At 35.9% G+C, this 18,130-nt stretch overlaps 1 protein-coding gene across 1 annotated transcript in view; it reads left to right on the top strand.

Moving 5' to 3' along the window:
• LOC137405304 (sushi, von Willebrand factor type A, EGF and pentraxin domain-containing protein 1-like) overlaps positions 1-18,130 on the top strand; it is a 78,362-nt gene that overhangs the window by 40,327 nt on the left and 19,905 nt on the right. Inside the window, exons 5-12 of the mRNA XM_068091531.1 lie at positions 7,728-7,888; positions 8,964-9,090; positions 10,830-11,021; positions 14,967-15,146; positions 15,883-16,065; positions 17,091-17,273; positions 17,481-17,663; positions 17,871-18,053. Coding sequence (XP_067947632.1) covers positions 7,728-7,888; positions 8,964-9,090; positions 10,830-11,021; positions 14,967-15,146; positions 15,883-16,065; positions 17,091-17,273; positions 17,481-17,663; positions 17,871-18,053 — 1,392 coding nt within the window. The remainder of the gene's footprint in view (positions 1-7,727; positions 7,889-8,963; positions 9,091-10,829; positions 11,022-14,966; positions 15,147-15,882; positions 16,066-17,090; positions 17,274-17,480; positions 17,664-17,870; positions 18,054-18,130) is intronic.

The raw sequence follows: 18,130 nt of genomic DNA, 5'->3' as shown, positions 1-18,130 counted from the left end.
CATTCAGAGGAAGTTGAAATATTTTTTGTTTATTTTGAAATGATGAAAAAAAATATTCAAAACACTGCAGATGTCTTTACATATACTGAGATTTTAGGCTATGATTGCCTTTTTAAAAACCAAAATAATTGTGTTAGTTTGTCAAATTTATTAGTTCAATTTAGTATGAAATATTTTATAGACGTTTGACAAAAATTTGTGGAGAGTCTATCTCAGCAATTGTTACTTTGCTTGTTTTCCTGTTCCCCTAGCAACAGGTATTGCTTTTACAGGCACTTTGCGTTCAATAAAATTTTTATTTGTTTCAAATAGATTTTTGTAAAATTATTTTAAACCAAAAAATGTTTCAAATTTTCAAATGGTTTTTAAAATGTAGAATTTGCTAAAAATAAGTTTTGTTGTAGCTATCACAAATAACAAGCAACTTTGACTGGTTTTTGCTAAAATTCAATTGCACTCGTTTTAAGCAGACGTATAGACGATTTTAATGCAAATGTATAACCAAATATCGCAAGTAGGTGAGAAAAAGGGAAGTTTTCAATTTTCAGGGAGGTCAGAAACAAAAACCTTTGCAACACTTACACAGCACGTAGGTTAGCTGGATTTACTATAGATTCTACAATACGAAAGTGAATTAACTTGATTTGCTAAAGAGGCAAAAATATGAAAGTGGATTTGCTAGATTTATGGTGAGGGCTGTAAGAAGAGTTTTAAGCTCTCATGAGTCACACACATTAACAGATCTTACTGACAAGTGATGAGAAAGGCGCTGACTAGATTGGAGAAGCTAATAAACATTAACACAAACGCTGAGTTCTTATGAAATAGTGTCAACAGAAAACTGTGGTAGGGTGAATTTAAATCTTTTCAGTTTTAAAAGTTTCTCTCAACTAAATTACCTATATGTCTTATTAATTATATTATACTATACATGTTATATATTATATATGTATTTTCAACAATATTATAACTGCAGCATGCAGACTCTGCATTTCACGAACTTTGTTATTAATACTTACACCTACAGTAAACCACTCCACAGCGAACTCTAGCATTTGCTATCAAAGTTGCTTTGCTTATCAAAGTACACTGCTTCCAATACACTCTTGTATGATACTTTTTAAGTCTGTACATATTTGTAGCAGTTCGTATTGATTTTATCTGTCAGATTAAGTTAGAATCCTTTAAGCTGGCGAGGTATTTATAGAGATTTCCAGATGACCAGGTTACTTAAAATATGACGACTGCAGTACCTCAGCGTTGTACATTGTAAGCTCAATCCAAACTCATTAAATAAATAGTGCTGCAGTATCCGACAATATCAAATGATACCGTTCAACACCTGCCTAGAACCTTGTCTGCCATCTACTAATTCTAATCTATGCAACAATTTGTTTGCCCTACACTTTTTTTATAGAAAAATTTGCTCAAAATTATAAAAAGTTTTATCAGAAAGTATCAGTATTTTTCTATCATTTGCGATTGTTTTTGATGTTTGAGATGACCTGACTGCCAGCATGTTTGAAGATTAGAATTGACAAAAATTGATTGATTCCGGTCGACAAAACACTCCGAGTTTAGCGAAAGTGCAACTATGACATCTCTAGTTGTGAAGAGACTAACAGAAGAGAGTCAGGTAGCACTGTAACTCGACTAGTTGTGAAGAGACTAACAGAAGAGAGTCAGGTAGCACTGTAACTCGACTAGTTGTGAAGAGACTAAGAGAAGAGAGTCAGGTAGCACTGTAACTCGACTAGTTGTGAAGAGACTAAGAGAAGAGAGTCAGGTAGCACTGTAACTCGACTAGTTGTGAAGAGACTAAGAGAAGAGAGTCAGGTAGCACTGTAACTCGACTAGTTGTGAAGAGACTAAGAGAAGAGAGTCAGGTAGCACTGTAACTCGACTAGTTGTGAAGAGACTAAGAGAAGAGAGTCAGGTAGCACTGTAACTCGACTAGTTGTGAAGAGACTAAGAGAAGAGAGTCAGGTAGCACTGTAACTCGACTAGTTGTGAAGAGACTAAGAGAAGAGAGTCAGGTAGCACTGTAACTCGACTAGTTGTGAAGAGACTAAGAGAAGAGAGTCAGGTAGCACTGTAACTCGACTAGTTGTGAAGAGACTAAGAGAAGAGAGTCAGGTAGCACTGTAACTCGAATGCAATAGCCGATATCAACTATCGCAATAATAACTATTGCAGTGATGCCAGTGATGCCATTTTGCGCGTACTTTTATTCTGCGTGTTTTAATAGTGATCAAGTTAGGTCGATTGTAACCTAAAACATCCTGCGAGTCAGATCAGCTCAAACATCAAAAACAATCGCAAATGATAGCAAAATACCGATACTTTCTGATAAAATATACATTTGTATTAACTTTTTTTGTAAGATCATCTTTAAGGCTGATTTTCAAGTTAGAGTTGTCTTCTTCCGAGATGAAAGAAGCCAAGTCTAACTTCTTGTCATCTTCTGAGACAAAACATTTCTGGCAGTTTTTCACAAAATAACACCTAGCGAGATATTTACATAGATAAGAGTTCACCATGCTCCCTTGTTCTTGTAATCTAATATATTTCAGTTCACCTCAGCTTCACTCTTTGCCTTTTATGCCCAGTCACTTGCATCAGAAATCAACCAGGTGACAATGTTACGCATGTTGACACAAGCTGCGAAAAAGAAGAACCATTGTTGAGCCCTCAAGCATTGTCTAAATCAAAGTTCCAGTACTTTGTTGGGAATAGAGAATTTGTTCAGTTGACATTTCGGTGTGCCTTCTGTATATATAATCTAAAATATTGGTGTCTATGTTCATGCGTGTTGATCAAGCATGCTGGAGACTCTGAAACATCATGCGTAGAAGCTTCTATTCTGTTTAAGCACTCAGAACTAGACATCTGCTTACACAAGTTTTTGTATAGATAATACACTATTTGACAATATGTAAACCATTTTAAAAACAAATTGTTTCGTGTTATGCTGAAAGAAAACAAAATAATTAAAAGAAGGTACGCCAAGGATTTTTCTTGGAGTTGTCTTTACACCAGCAAAAACTGATACTTATAGAAAACTTTCCATGTGATAAATTTCATGCTTTTAGATGAGTCATCAGATGAGAATAAAATTTATATAGATAGTAGGTTTGGGTAAAAAAAGTGGACCAAATTTGCATGCAACATTTGAAAGTTATTAAAATAGGCTAAAAAAATATTTAACGGTGTTTGCTTTTTAATTAGCTGATTTCACTTTAAGAGCTTCTGTTTTGAAAAAAGCTAGTAGGTTGCCTCATTTATGGTAGACAGATTTTACACAAAAATTTTTTTGTCTAAATTGTCTGCGAGGATATGATTTGACGTTGACTGCGAGGATATGATTCGACGTTGACTGCGAGGATATGATTTGACGCTGACTGCGAGGATATGATTTGACGTTGACTGCGAGGATATTATTTGACGTTGACTGTGAGAATATGATTTGATGTTGGCTGCGAGGATATGATTTGACGTTGACTGTGAGGGTATGATTTGACGTTGACTGCGTGGATAGGATTTGACGTTGTCTGCGAGGATGTGATTTGACGTTGTCAGCGAGGATATTATTTGACGTTGACTGCGAGGATATGATTTGACGTTGACTGCGAGGATATGATTTGACGTTGACTGTGAGGATATGATTTGTTGTTGTCTGCGAGGATGTGATTTGACGTTGACTGCGAGGATATGATTTGACATTGACTGCGAGGATATGATTTGACGTTGACTGTGAGGATATGATTTGAGGTTGACTGCGAGGATATGATTTGATGTTGACAGCGAGGATATGATTTGACGCAACAAGCTTTTCGTGTGATGACTGACCTAGTATGAACTTAGGCAATAACTTAGAGGTTATGGCAGAATATGATTCTACTTGGAGCTGCTCTGTATAGAAATGTGTGATTAAATAGTATTCTACACGACAAGTTTTTCATCTCAAATGTCAGGTAAAATTCTTTCTTGCTAAAAGAGCTTGCTGATAGATCACTGCAAAAACAAGCGCTGTGCAGATTAGCAAAACAGTTGACTTGTAGAGTTGTTTAGGCAAAAAGAAACAACACAATTACTGACATAAGTTGACTGCGGCCTTTTTTATATTAGTAACAGAGCAGCTGTGATCAGGTAACAGCTTCTTTTTAACAAGACATAATGGATGTGTTCTGTATTATTCAAAAAGCTTCTATGCTTAGGTGGCTTTTTGAAAGACTAATTTACTGCATTGAAACATAAAAACATGACCATTTTGGCACGATAATAACACCAAATGACAGACAGGGTTGACACTCAAAGACATATTGCTTCATTGAGCACACGAATGCGAGCTGACAGTTTGGACACAAGAAAAGATATTGACAGCATTGGTACATGAACACCAGCTGAGTTGACAGTGTTGACACAAAAAGACATGGTATCAGCACAAAAATGCCAGCTGATAGTGTTTACACTTGAAGATGAATGAACACTAGCTGACATAGGAACACGTGTTCTTATGTACCAGCTGACAGTCTTGACAATCAAAGACAAGTTGACAGTGTTAAACAAGTTAGCAGATTGGCAGTGTTGACACAAGAGTACAGGTTGACAGTTAGGGTATACCTATGGTGAAAGGCATTTTGACTGGAACAAGTTACATGGTGAAAACCGGCTACATAGTAAGATTTTTAGTTAGTTTGGTGTCAGGTGATGCCAGGCTGCATAAATGTTCCTCTTTTAAAAATCATCATTAAAACAGTTCAAGTCCTACACTGACTCCACGGATAATAGCAGCAGTTTTGAAAAAGACCATCTGTTGTCAGCAAGTGATAGCATCAGAGCAAGATTGTCACACTAAAAGGATCAATGGATGTTCTTTGTAATTTCTATGGCATACGTGCACACTTGAGTCATAACACATGCACACTGTTAATACCAAAATCATCTTTTGTTAGTCTATTGTCTATTGGCTGATATTTACTGAAGTTCATCACTCTGGCAACTTCGATGACCGTACCTCCTTAAACCAGATTGGTGTTTAATATTCCTCCTTAAACCAGTTTGATCTTCAATATTCTTCCTTAGATCAGATTGGTGATCAATATCCCTCCTTAGACTAGATTGGTGATCAATATCCCTCCTTAGACCAGATTGGTGTTCAATTTCATCGTCAACATTTGTTGGCTAATATGAAACAACTCTTACTGATCTCATGAAAACGGTTCATATTGAAGAATGTCTGTGTGAGGAATGCATTCGTGCCTTCTCATCACTTTCTTTATGAATGTTCGCTGACAATATAATGTACATTATATTTAGGCCCGAGCAGGCAACTTTAGATAAACGATCAGAACTCATGTCATCATGTGAACACAGAAACAAATATTTACTTGAGAACACATAATGGCCAATTATATATCTATGGAGAGCAATTCCAATTTTGAGTTTCAAGCTTTTAGCTTTTTAATTCTTTTTAATCCTTTTAATCCTCCTAACATTTAGTGATGAAAACAACTGCTCTGTACACATTCACACTACCTGACAATTGCAACTAGCTCGCTGGCTGTATGAAACCAATTGTTGTAGTAATAAATTGAATAAACTTTACCCAAATACTTTTATATATATCTATATATATCTATCTATATATCTATATATACCCTAGGACACTTATGTATTCGCGGCATCTAACTTTCGCGTTTTCGCGGTGTCATCCTCTCGCGAAAGTTTCATGTGCGAAACTAAACTATCATAACAAACAAGCGAAAAAGCGAAACTAAATAGCTTTGTTCATTGATACTGTATAATTGAATTTTTTAACGACATTTATTTTAACGTTTTTAACGACCACTATAGCATCGTTAAAATATAAACCGACAAAATAATTTGACTGTCAAAATTTATTACGTTATTATTTTGCAATTATTTAGGATTATTTTCTCATTAGGAATGATTTATAATGATAGGAATTTGATGTCAATGCACATGCATTAGTTAGCGTTATTGTTTGCTGGGGACGTCAATCAATGCAGTGAGCACCGTGTGTTGAAAGAAAATAAGACACATGCACTGACACTCGCAGTACTACACAAGCAGCATGGCTCTGGAAAGGTTTGGATTCACCACCAACACCTCTTCAATAACTTGTAATTTTTTTTAGATTTGTTTTGCTTTAAGTGATGTGACTGACGAGACGTTTTAAATTAAAATACGCAAAACATGACCGCAGTTAATACGCTCAGAAAAAAAACATCTTTTCCTTTTGAGCGTTTTAACAAAGATCAATTTTGCGGATTTTATTTTAAGTTCATTCGGAGGCTTTTACGCTTTCGATGGGACACGGCCAAGCGGGTGATTGATAAAACTGAATCTTTTGCAAACCTTTATAAAGTCACTACCACAAAATATTTTGCCTCTGATGATGATAATAATGATGCCTAAGAACTACTAGAAGTTGATGTTGGTCTCTATGGCTTGGAATGAAGTGACATTCTACAGCGATAAAAACCGCGTCCATGGCCGTTGGGCAAATAACTTTTCGAATAAAGGATGTTGAGGTCGAGTTATCTGAAGGAATTTATCATTGCGTTGGAACTGACCAAACAAATCCGTTTGAGTTGACCTTGTGTTTGAGATGAAATGTTACATTTTATCTGAGGGCGAGTTTTTCGAGTTGGACTGTACGTACTTACCGTAAAAAATTCTCAAAAAGTTAGGGCGGCTCAGCCGGCCAGCTGCCCCAGTGAAAACTGGCCTGTTGATAGTCCAAGAAACAAATGGCAGCAAGCGATCAAATTGCATTATCGACCTTGCCCACATCATTCTACCTGCGGTTCACAATTACAAACTAGTCGCAAATTGAATTTTTTTATCGGTGAACCGAATCTGAGGAATATAATTATGTTTGTTCCACTGCATTTATTTTCACATCACTATATTTTCGCACTCATCAGAGCTGCGAAATTAAGTTGCTTCGAAATTTTACTCTGTGAGCTACTCACGAAACTAAATACTAGCGAAATATAAGTGTCCTAGGGTATATCGTGTCTGAAAAACTCTTTCCTTGTTTAGTATAAACACAACCATTATGTGTAAGGCTCTAAAGCTCTAAGTAACTAAAATCACTCGCTGCTACATTGAGCATAAAATGGACAGCTATAAAAGTTGGCGTGTCTCGCTGGGCTGGCGTTGAGGGAGAAGCAACTCAACGAGTGGACTCTCTTCAAGATCTTTATATTAATAAAACAATAACTAAAAAGGTAGATATTTATTAAAAACTATAGTTGTCATCAAACACTCTTTGGGTAGGGAAACCATAACTGTACTTAGTAAAAACTATTTGAGGTAAAATATTAGGTTTTTTTTTTGAGTAATACTACTGACCTTGCTTGTCATTATAGCTCATGTGCCTGTAACAACCTTATTGATAAATATAGCTATGGCCAGTGTCCAGAAGCTTTAGTAATGCTTTCATGGTTGCTTAGACTCTGCTCCAACAATATTATTATTGTTAGCCTTGTTTTCGCAACTCTTCGTATTGTTAGATGGCAAATTTGAATTAGAGTGCATTTCAGTTTTTGGTACTTTTGTTGATGTAATGGCTTAGTCTTTTGTAAACAAACTTATGTTGCAGCTTCAAAAAAAATTAAAACGAAAATTACAAATTTGTACATCGGGAACAATTGACTTTTTTGGAGTTAATGTTTATAGCTTTCCTTTGTTTTCAGGCGCTGAAGAGAAAGTGTCACATTACTGCAGGCAGATGGAAGGAATCATTACTGTCATTTTGTTGCTTTCAAGAGCTTGTCTGACACTAGCTCAGTGTACACCCCCACCTCCTGGTGACTGCTATATAGAACACGCAGAGCCAGATGTAACAGTATACCAGGTATGACCACCCGAAGCAGGCCTTTCTAAAACACTTGAACATTAACTGCCGCTGGTAGATGCGATTGATTTTAGTATTTTTAGATATTCTGCAGCTTTACATGATAAAGATTTAGCAATAGGGAGAGATTGCAGACTCAAAAAAATTGTCAACTAGAAATTAGTCAATGCAGCTTCATTAGACTGGCACCAACAAAGTAAAAGATCTTTTGTGTAACAAAAGAATATTTCTGTTTTGTGCTTGGAAGTGATTTTTTAATTTATACTTCCACCGCTTTATGCTGCCTTGCTTACCTCCCGTCCAAATTGTTAAGACGTTCATTTGATAGAGAAGTTTATGACGTAATAATTTTATTTTAAACATCTTAAAAATTGAAAGTTTGTTACTTTTTAAAAATCAGATCGTTTTTCAAAATAATGATAAAATTTGAATTAAAAAATGTAATAAGTAAGATTGCAGCATTTACATTATACTCAAAAAATAATAATTCAAATTAACATCTTATTATGAAAATAGGTCACACCCATGTTGAGCCAAGTTTTATGTTTTATGTGAGAAGTTTACAAAATACAAATAATTAACAAATAATATATCATCTGTGTATCACTAAAAATAGAATGTTATTAAAACATTGGGTTGCTTTCAGTGCTATAAGAACCTCAACGTCGTCAAAGACCTACAGTAGTAAGACCCAATGCAAACACGCGCATCCCATATTTTTTATAAAAGCTTTTGTATTCTTACAGTTCAAAGAAGCTAGGTAGTTGCCAAGCCTTGCGGGTACCTGCGTAGGCTCTTCGCTATGTCGTGTCTAATTTGTTACGATGTTTCAGTGAAATTGTGCATTGGTCCCATGTAACAGAACATACATGAAACCGCATTGCAGATACTTATGAAGTAACTTTTAGCAACCACAGCTTGTTTTTTTTTCTTATTTCTCTCATATAGATGAAAGATCCTACCTTTTTATAGGCACCACCGACCAGTTGCAGATATTTCTTGCTTCCGATGACATACACATGCCCTTTAGATTATTGTTTAGTCGCTTGTATACAAGATTTTATATCTTGCACAGATTAGAGAATCAGCACCATACAGTTGTACTCTACCAGGCTATCACATTGAAGGAGAGCTTTTTTCTGTAACAACAGCTTTTGTGAGATGTTCTAGAAGAGGCTGGAGACCAGTGCCAACCTGCATACGTAAATATTAGAACTTTGCTATGGAAGCTGGTCAAGCAATTTAAATAGATTAAAAAAATATACTTGCAATTTTCGTAATATTGGCAGCTCTATATCATATAGCGTACTGAGTTCAGTTAGTAGATCACTTTATTGAGAAGATAACCCTTATTACACTCTGTGGGTTATTATTCATCAGTTCAACGCTTACAGAAAAATTAGACTGAGAAATATGTTGATGGAGAAACTAAAGGCCATAACAACAGCCTTCTACTTTTATCAATGCTTTCAACCTAAAAACGCTTACGCTATTGACTGATGAACTGTATTATAGATGCATATACTATTGATTTGATTAACTATATTATTTCTGTGTATACACAAAGATCATTCAGAGATATAACTTTCCGTATATCATGTTGCTGCCAACTGTCACAACTGAAACCATACCTTTTGCAAGCATGACATGATCTACAGAAAATAGCTAGACTGAAACACCTCCTGCCAACTATACATGCCTCCTGCCAACTATACATGCCTCCTGCCAACTATACATGCCTCCTGCCAACTATACATGCCTCCTGCCAACTATACATGCCTCCTGCCAACTATACATGCCTCCTGCCAACTATATATGCCTTCTGCCAACTATACATGCCTCCTGCCAACTATACATGCCTCCTTCCAATTATACATGCCTCTTGCCAACTATACATGCCTCCTGCCAAATATACATGCCTCCTGCCAACTATACATGCCTACTGCCAACTATACATGCCTCCTGCCAACTATACATGCCTCCTGCCAACTATACATGCCTCCTGTCAACTATACATGCCTCCTGCCAACTATACATGCCTCCTGCCAACTATACATGCCTCCTGCCAACTATACATGCCTCCTTCCAACTATACATGCCTCCTGCCAACTATACATGCCTCCTGCCAACTATACATGCCTCCTGCCAACTATACATGCCTCCTGCCAACTATACATGCCTCCTGCCAACTATACATGCCTCCTGTCAACTATACATGCCTCCTGTCAACTATACATGCCTCCTGCCAACTATACATGCCTCCTGCCAACTATACATTGTATCAAAATTTCATGGCTGCCTTACTGATCGGTCCGCTATTATAGGTACTCATGAAAGCGTACAGAGAAGAACCAAACCAAATATTGTCTATGATGTTGCCAAACTTTCAGCTTTGTCACTAAGAATCTCTCCTTGTCACGCTGTTTATATTATTTTTAGCTAAAGCTCTTCTGATGATGGAATTTAGGTTTTACTCGTAGTTTTACAACTATTGTATCCGTAAAGATTCTACCACTCTATTGCTCATCTTGTGTGTAAAACCAGACAACTGCCAAAAGTAAATAGAATCAGGGTTACCTGAAGAACAGCGCCTTTGACTGTCTCTTTCAAATTGTTTAATCTTTTAATTCTAATCTAAACTGCCTCTCAACGGCAAATGATATAGACATAGAAGTTTAGTGATAATATCAACAGATATTCACATGTATGCATAGCCATCTCGCTGGCATTTTGTATCATGGCAATGTCAAGAAAAACAAATCTAAAAATAACTGATGCAATTTTGACTCAAATTGTGAACCAGAAGTCTTCAATGTATTACCTAACCTACATGTATATAAATTTAAAGAAGCACTTACCATGAAATCTACCTCAGCAAAGGAAGCCAAGGAGTTGCAGTATGACTAACTACATGTGTATGTAATTCCATATGCGGTTGTAGCTGTCATCTGTGGAGCACCACCTGATGGAACAGGCACTGTAGAGGTTCCTGCAGCTACTTCTATTATATATGAGCAGACCTATGTGTACTCTTGCCTACCTGGCTACTCACCTGCTGTTCCTGGACAAAACATGATCGTCACTTGTACTGCAGATGGTACATTTACTCCACCTGATCCTATCGTTTGTAATGGTAAGTTTAGGATATTCTGTGGATGTTCAAATTTGTACTTTACTGCTATTGATCTAATACATACAAATGAACTTGTCATCTGATGAATACATTGCTGATAACTTTTAACTTTATTCTATTCAATGATTGGTTTTAATTTTGGTCTTCCTTTGTCATGTCAGAACTACATGTAGACTTGTTCTTCATTGTCATGTCAGAACTCCATGTAGACTTGTTCTTCATTGTCATGTCAGAACTCCATGTAGACTTGCTCTTCATTGTTATGTCAGAACTACATTTAGACTTGTTCTTCATTGTCATGTCAGAACTCCATGTAGACTTGCTCTTCATTGTTATGTCAGAACTACATTTAGACTTGTTCTTCTCTGTCATATCAGAACTACATGTAGACTTGCTTTTCATTGTCATGTCAGAACTACATGTAGACTCGTTTTTTATTGTCATGTCAGAACTACATGTAGACTTGTTCTTCATTGTCATGTCAGAATTACATGTAGACTTGTTCTTCATTGTCATGTCAGAACTACATGTAAACTTGTTCCTCATTCTCATGTCAGAACTACATGTAGATTGTACAATGTAACTGCTTCACTGTTTTCTTTTAAAGAGTTGTTGAATGCTTTGCTAATAACTTTGCTTCTGAAACTTGTATACTCTCACTAAACTCAGCTCATTGACTTCTGTCTTAATCTAAACTTCTTTGAACTAATGACTTCTGATATGGATGTAAAATCCATGTAATATCCTAGGACACTTATGTATTCGCGTAATCTAACTTTCGCGTTTTCGCGGTGTCATCCTCTCGCGAAAATTTAATGAGTGAAACTAAACTATCATAACGAACGAGCGAAAACAAACGCGAAGTTAAATAGCTTTGTTCATTGATATCCACAATAAAATCGTCATATTAGAAATGCAGGCAATTTTTGTCTGTGGTTGGGCTCAATGAGAAATTCCTGGAAAACTCATTATAGCTACTACACCAACTGAGCAGCATGGCAAAGCAAATTAAGATTATATCAGTTTAGTCACCGAATTTGTAACTGATGAGGATGAAAGTCTGGTAGGTGAAGTCATAAAATTGCAGAATAACCAAAAACAATATCAACCCTCATCAGGTCTAACCACATTATCTCTTCCACTGCCAACCATGTACAAATTAGCTACCGGCCTAGTGCCAGCCATTTTACCGAAATTGCCGATATTGCTTCATGAAATGTATACAGTATTTTTTCAAGTTCTACTTTAATTATCTGTATAATCTAAATTGGCTATTATGTCATCAACAACTAATTACCTGTTTTATGACTCGCGCGGGGTAGTTATTGAACTCACAGAAAAATGTTCATTTTTCGATGAGAAATTCTCAAACAAAAGTTTAAAATTGCTTCGTTGTTTTAGGCTAATTTTATAGAGAAATCTTCAGACAACACAGTCAATTTCATAACACTCTTAAAGACCGTGGGTTATGTGGTCAACGAATAATAACATCAGGTTACCACGCTGAGAAAGTCCAAAAATGCGTTTATATATGGCAGTGGCCCCTAGAAAACGCATAAATGCGTTTATGGCAGCGTAAGGGTTATACAGGTTTAGTTGTGAAATTGGTTGTTACCTATCTATTTTCTTCTTCGTGTGATTCGAGTGTGAAAATCACGGCGGGAGGGACCTAGACATCATTGATAGTCTAAGAAACAAATGGCGGCAAGTGATCAAATTGAATTGTCGATCTCACCCACACATTTCAACCTGTGGTTTACAAATACGAACTAGTTCCAAACTGAATTTTTTTTATTAGCGGACTAAATCTGAGGAATGTAATCTGTTTTTCCACTGCATTTATTTTCACATCACTATATTTTCGCACTCATCAGAGCCGCGAAATTAAGTTGCAGCGAGATTTTACTCTGTGTGCTACTCACAAAACTAAATACTAGCGAAATATAAGTGTCATAGGGTAGTTACTACAAACATGCTACAACAACGCTAAACCTAACTTAATTTTGGAGTCAATAGCTCTTGCAAGGTGACCCTTTACTCATAAAAACTATGACATAAACCATTTGAATAGCTCAAAAAAATTTTCAATTGTCACTTATTCTTGCCCTGCTACTGGTAACGGTAAAAAAACTTCTTATCTGTATAACTACAACACTTACCAGTTCTCAAATGCACAATTATGCAAAGTTATGCAACAAAATTCTGGTAGAAGATAATGAGCATCCAGGGCTAAATAATGACCTGGATAATTACAGCGGAGACATGATTGGCTAGCTGCAGACTTTAGAATGCTTTGCAAACCCTGTGGAAAAATTGACCTAATGGCCTCTCGTATCGTGATGATTCGTCAAAGCTGTGACACAAGTCTTGTTTTCCTGGAGTAGGTTCACAAAGTAGGGTGAACAAATGCAAAATGCATGATTGGTCAGATCAAAATGCAAGCGCCATCAGAAGTATTAAGTATTAAAGTAGAGTTTAATACTAGAGTAGCTGATTCCGTAACACTATTATGTAACACTCTGAAGAGGCTTTTGACTGGCCTATTGAGATTTGCTTGTTAAGATTAAGATACATAGTGCATACATGTGTCAGCTTATTAAACACTGTCACCTGTCTGGGTTGCATAAATCTCGCCCATTCAGTGTTTCTTTTTGGAGTGATTGCAAAGATGATTAGCTTTTGTTAAAGTATGCCAAAGTTAGGCTGAATTCATTCCTAGTTAGGCTACTATTAGGAAAATAAATGTAATAACAACATTTTTTCAAGCTATTTTAGTGCCGATGCTCATTACCGGATATCTAGGTTTCAATCTTTGTTTTTGTCTGTTAAAACTTCAAATACTCAATATATTACCTGGAAATATGCTTATAAAGATTACCACAGGGAACATGAGGAACAAATAAATATTGAGCATTGAAGGGAATATTTTTCTATGAGGAAAAATTTGTTGGAATATTTTAAACAAAGCTTATAGCATTGCCATAGTCAAAGAGGAATGGCTCTACAAAATTATGATCATAGTAAATTGTTGTTAAGTTGATATATGTTTCTACAAGTTATTATTAATTAGAGGTAATGTAGCACTGCAGAGCAGAAATACACGATGTTGTTTTTTTAGAACACCTAACGCAGTGGTGCTAAAAATCTTGCCTCATGTGATAGGCTGCTTTATGGTACAAACTCAGCTATTTTGACAAGTACTAAACTGCCTCAAAAAGACTCGGAAAATAAAATATGTTTGCGAAATTTCAGATGGCGTTTTACCGCAACCAGTTTTGTTTCGCTAGAGCCGCTAAAAGTTAAAGGTTTTGTGTTTATTGTAAATATATTTTACTGCATTAAGTTATGCATAAATCTGTCAGAAAAAACTCGCATTAAATCACAAGGAGGCAAAGGTGTGCAGAGCTACTAAAAGAAGAAGCAAAACATGTTCAGTTCGAAAAAGGCAGGTAAAATCTGTTAAGTTACAGCAACCAAGATAGAAGCTCAAGGATAACATAGAACCCAAACAGGCAACAACAATTAATACACTGATATGTGCTTTATAAATTATGAGTAATCTGAACTCGAATTTTTTAAGAGTGCAATCATAAGCCTATCCAAAATGTCACACAATCGAATGCAGTATGCTACAAATGACTCTTGTATTTTTGTATGACCAACCATGCGTCCTGTTTGAAAATCAAACATTTTTATTGCATGCTTCATGAAAATGTACTCCACAATGGCATGGCTAGCATCACTTTCTTGTCATAAGGACATAAGCTCGTTTTCTCGATTCTTTTTAAAACATTCCAGGGTCTGCAGCTGGCCAACATGTGACAAATAATATTTTGAGGGCTGTGAGATTTAGCTGCTTGCGTGAAGTTTAGAGTAATTTCAATTTGAGAAGCTGTCTTGATGTATGTAGTGTGATAATTATTACATGTTGTGTTATTCTTATAGTTGTCAGCTGTGGACCAATACCTACCATACCTGGCATAAAAGATATACCTCCTGGTACAACCCTTTCATACCCAGACACTTACACATACGAATGTTTAGATGGTTACACAACAGAAGATGAGGTCTGCACGCAGTGTCTTGCCGATGGAACTTACTCCATATCTCCACCAACATGCACTGGTAGCCATCAGTTGTTTAAGTTAGCCTAAGAGCTTGAGAAAAAGCACTATGATATTTATCAGAATAATACAATCACAAATCTAGCTCTACAAATACATTTCTTAAAAGGATAGTTTTTGGTTGCACTCTCCTGGCATAAGTTAATCAACTTTAAGGTGATACTATGTTTTTCCAACTCTGTGATGGCTTGTGTCAGGCGACATCTACAAATTAAGAAGAAATAATAAGTTATCTAACACAGTAATTTTCTGGTTGAGTTGATGAGTTAAAATATTTTCTAAGTATTTAATGAGACGGTGATTTAAAAGGACTTTTACAGTTTAACTTCTTCTAATGTTATTAATACTTGACAGGGATAAATTTAGGCATCGATCATGGCTCAGTAGAAACTACTCATTTATATTGTCTTTATAGCAAAAGCTTTTGTTTTAAATTAAAATAAAAATTACACTTTTTTGTCGTAGAAGCCAGAGAAGCAAATAGTTTGTTGATTTTCGTTTAAACTTAAAGAATCTCAGAAAACGGCAATAGCAATAAAAAAAAATACCAGCTCAAACAATAAGTTTTCATTCAAGTAAATTAGAAAAAAACTATGAAGGTATTTCACCGAAGGAGAGTAGATTTTAGTATTATCTTAATACATCCAAATAAATAAATACTGTATAACATAGTTCTTAGTCATTCATATTGCTCAGGTTTTATATGGAAGAACTATAATATGAACACCACATTACAGAGGTGACGTGTGGACAACCAGCAGATGGAACAGGAACTGATGTAGTTACACCAATGGATCTGAAATGGGAGCAATCGTACACCTATGAGTGTTTGGATGGATACACAACAACTGATCCCTTGTGTACAGTTTGTCTGTCAGACAGAACTCTGTCTCTCGCTGGAAATGAACCAACTTGTACTGGTGAGATTTTAGTAGTCTAATAAAATAATCGTTTTCTCACTGATTGAGTAGGTAGTTTTTAAAAGTTGTTAGCTAACTATTTAAAAGGTAGTTTATTTCAATTTCATAATTTCCCTAATAAATTATAAAATTAAACCAAAACTTCGACATGAGACTTGTATCAATTTTTCGAGCTGAACCAAACACGTTGATTCCGATTTTGTATTTACAATAAAATTTGGTCCGCTACTTGTCAAACCCATGAAGGCCTTTTGAAAGCGTTTCAATATCTGTCTCGAAAACAACACGATTGGCAGAACAGGTCCAACCCATAAATATGTGATGTAACCTAGCTTTTTAAGAATGGAAGTTGGGGATATTTAGTACAATTTAGAATGATAAAAATGGGTGTCTTGAAGCTCACTATTATCTAAATTCAGCATGTAAAACGATTTCCCAATTTTTATGAAAGGTAGACATTCTATTTAAAACTGCTCGTAGCTTGTTACAGGATGTTTAATAAGCTGACTGCCAAAAAATTGAGTTAAAAAATGTGCGAATTTCTCAAAAGCTTGCGTGTTATCGCGTCTTTTTAAGCTCGTTTCTGAATATGCTAAACATACGTTAAATAGCTTATTTACCTTTCAGAAAAGACTGAGATTAATTTGAAAACTGAATTTAGATAATAACGGGTTTAAAGACACCCATTTCTATCATTCTTAATCGGAATAAACATTCCCACATTCTGTTCCTAAAAAGCTGGCGAACGTCACATATTTATGGGCTGAGCTTGTTGCGCCGATTGCGTTGTTTTTGAGACCAATATTAAAATGCTGTAAAAAGCCTTCATTAACCTGAAAGCTAGTAGACCAATCTTAGTTTTGAGTATATAATTGGAATCAGCGTGTTTCATTTCCCTAGAAAAAAAAACAATAGAAGTTGTACACGGCAGTTTTGGTTTAAGTGTTAACTTAGATGTTCTTAGTATCTGAAAATAGTAAACACATGGTATAATGCCGCTCTCTTGATTCCTTGTTCTATTATAGAGGTTATGTGTGGAACACCTGAAAACGGCACAGGAACAATAGCAGTTCCATCAGTGAGTCTGACATTTGAACAGTCATACACATACAGATGTAAAAATGGGTACATAACTGATGATGCCTTGTGTACAGTTTGTCTGTCAGACGGAACTCTGTCCCTCGCTGGATATGAACCAAATTGTACTGGTGAGTTTAGCATAAAATGAACTATACTGATTTCTGTTCAAGGCAAAATGGAATAACAAACCTACAAAAGGCGAAAAATTGAAAATTGAGCTCAATTCATTCCTTATCTGACTGGTTGAATGAAGCAAAAGGTGTACTTCTAACAAGAAACTGACATTTTATCAAAAATGTACATTATCAAGCAAATGATCGTTTGGTTTGTCATAGAGGTCACATGTGAGACTCCAAAGAATGGAACAGGCACAGTTGCTGTTACACCAATGGAGCTAAAATGGGAGCAATCGTACACCTATGAGTGTTTGGATGGATACACAACAACTGATCCTATGTGTACAGTTTGTCTGTCAGACGGAACCCTGTCCCTTGCTGGAAATGAACCAAATTGTACTGGTGAGTTTAGCATAAAATGAACTATACTGATTTCTGTTCAAGGCAAAATGGAATAACATACCTACAACAGGCGAAAAATTGAAAATTGAGCTCAATTCATTCCTTATCTGACTGGTTGAATGAAGCAAAAGGTGTACTTCTAACAAGAAACTGACATTTTATCAAAAATGTACATTATCAAGCAAATGATCGTTTGGTTTGTCATAGAGGTCATGTGTGAGACTCCAAAGAATGGAACAGGCACAGTTGCTGTTACACCAATGGAGCTAAAATGGGAGCAATCGTACACCTATGAGTGTTTGGATGGATACACAACAACTGATCCTATGTGTACAGTTTGTCTGTCAGACGGAACCCTGTCCCTTGCTGGAAATGAACCAAATTGTACTGGTGAGTTTAGCATAAAATGAACTATACTGATTTCTGTTCAAGGCAAAATGGAATAACAAACCTACAACAGGCGAAAA

Source organism: Watersipora subatra, chromosome 9 (genome assembly GCF_963576615.1).
Source record: "Watersipora subatra chromosome 9, tzWatSuba1.1, whole genome shotgun sequence".
Lineage (NCBI taxonomy): Eukaryota > Metazoa > Bryozoa > Gymnolaemata > Cheilostomatida > Watersiporidae > Watersipora > Watersipora subatra.
This window is presented reverse-complemented; position numbering and strand designations above follow the sequence as displayed.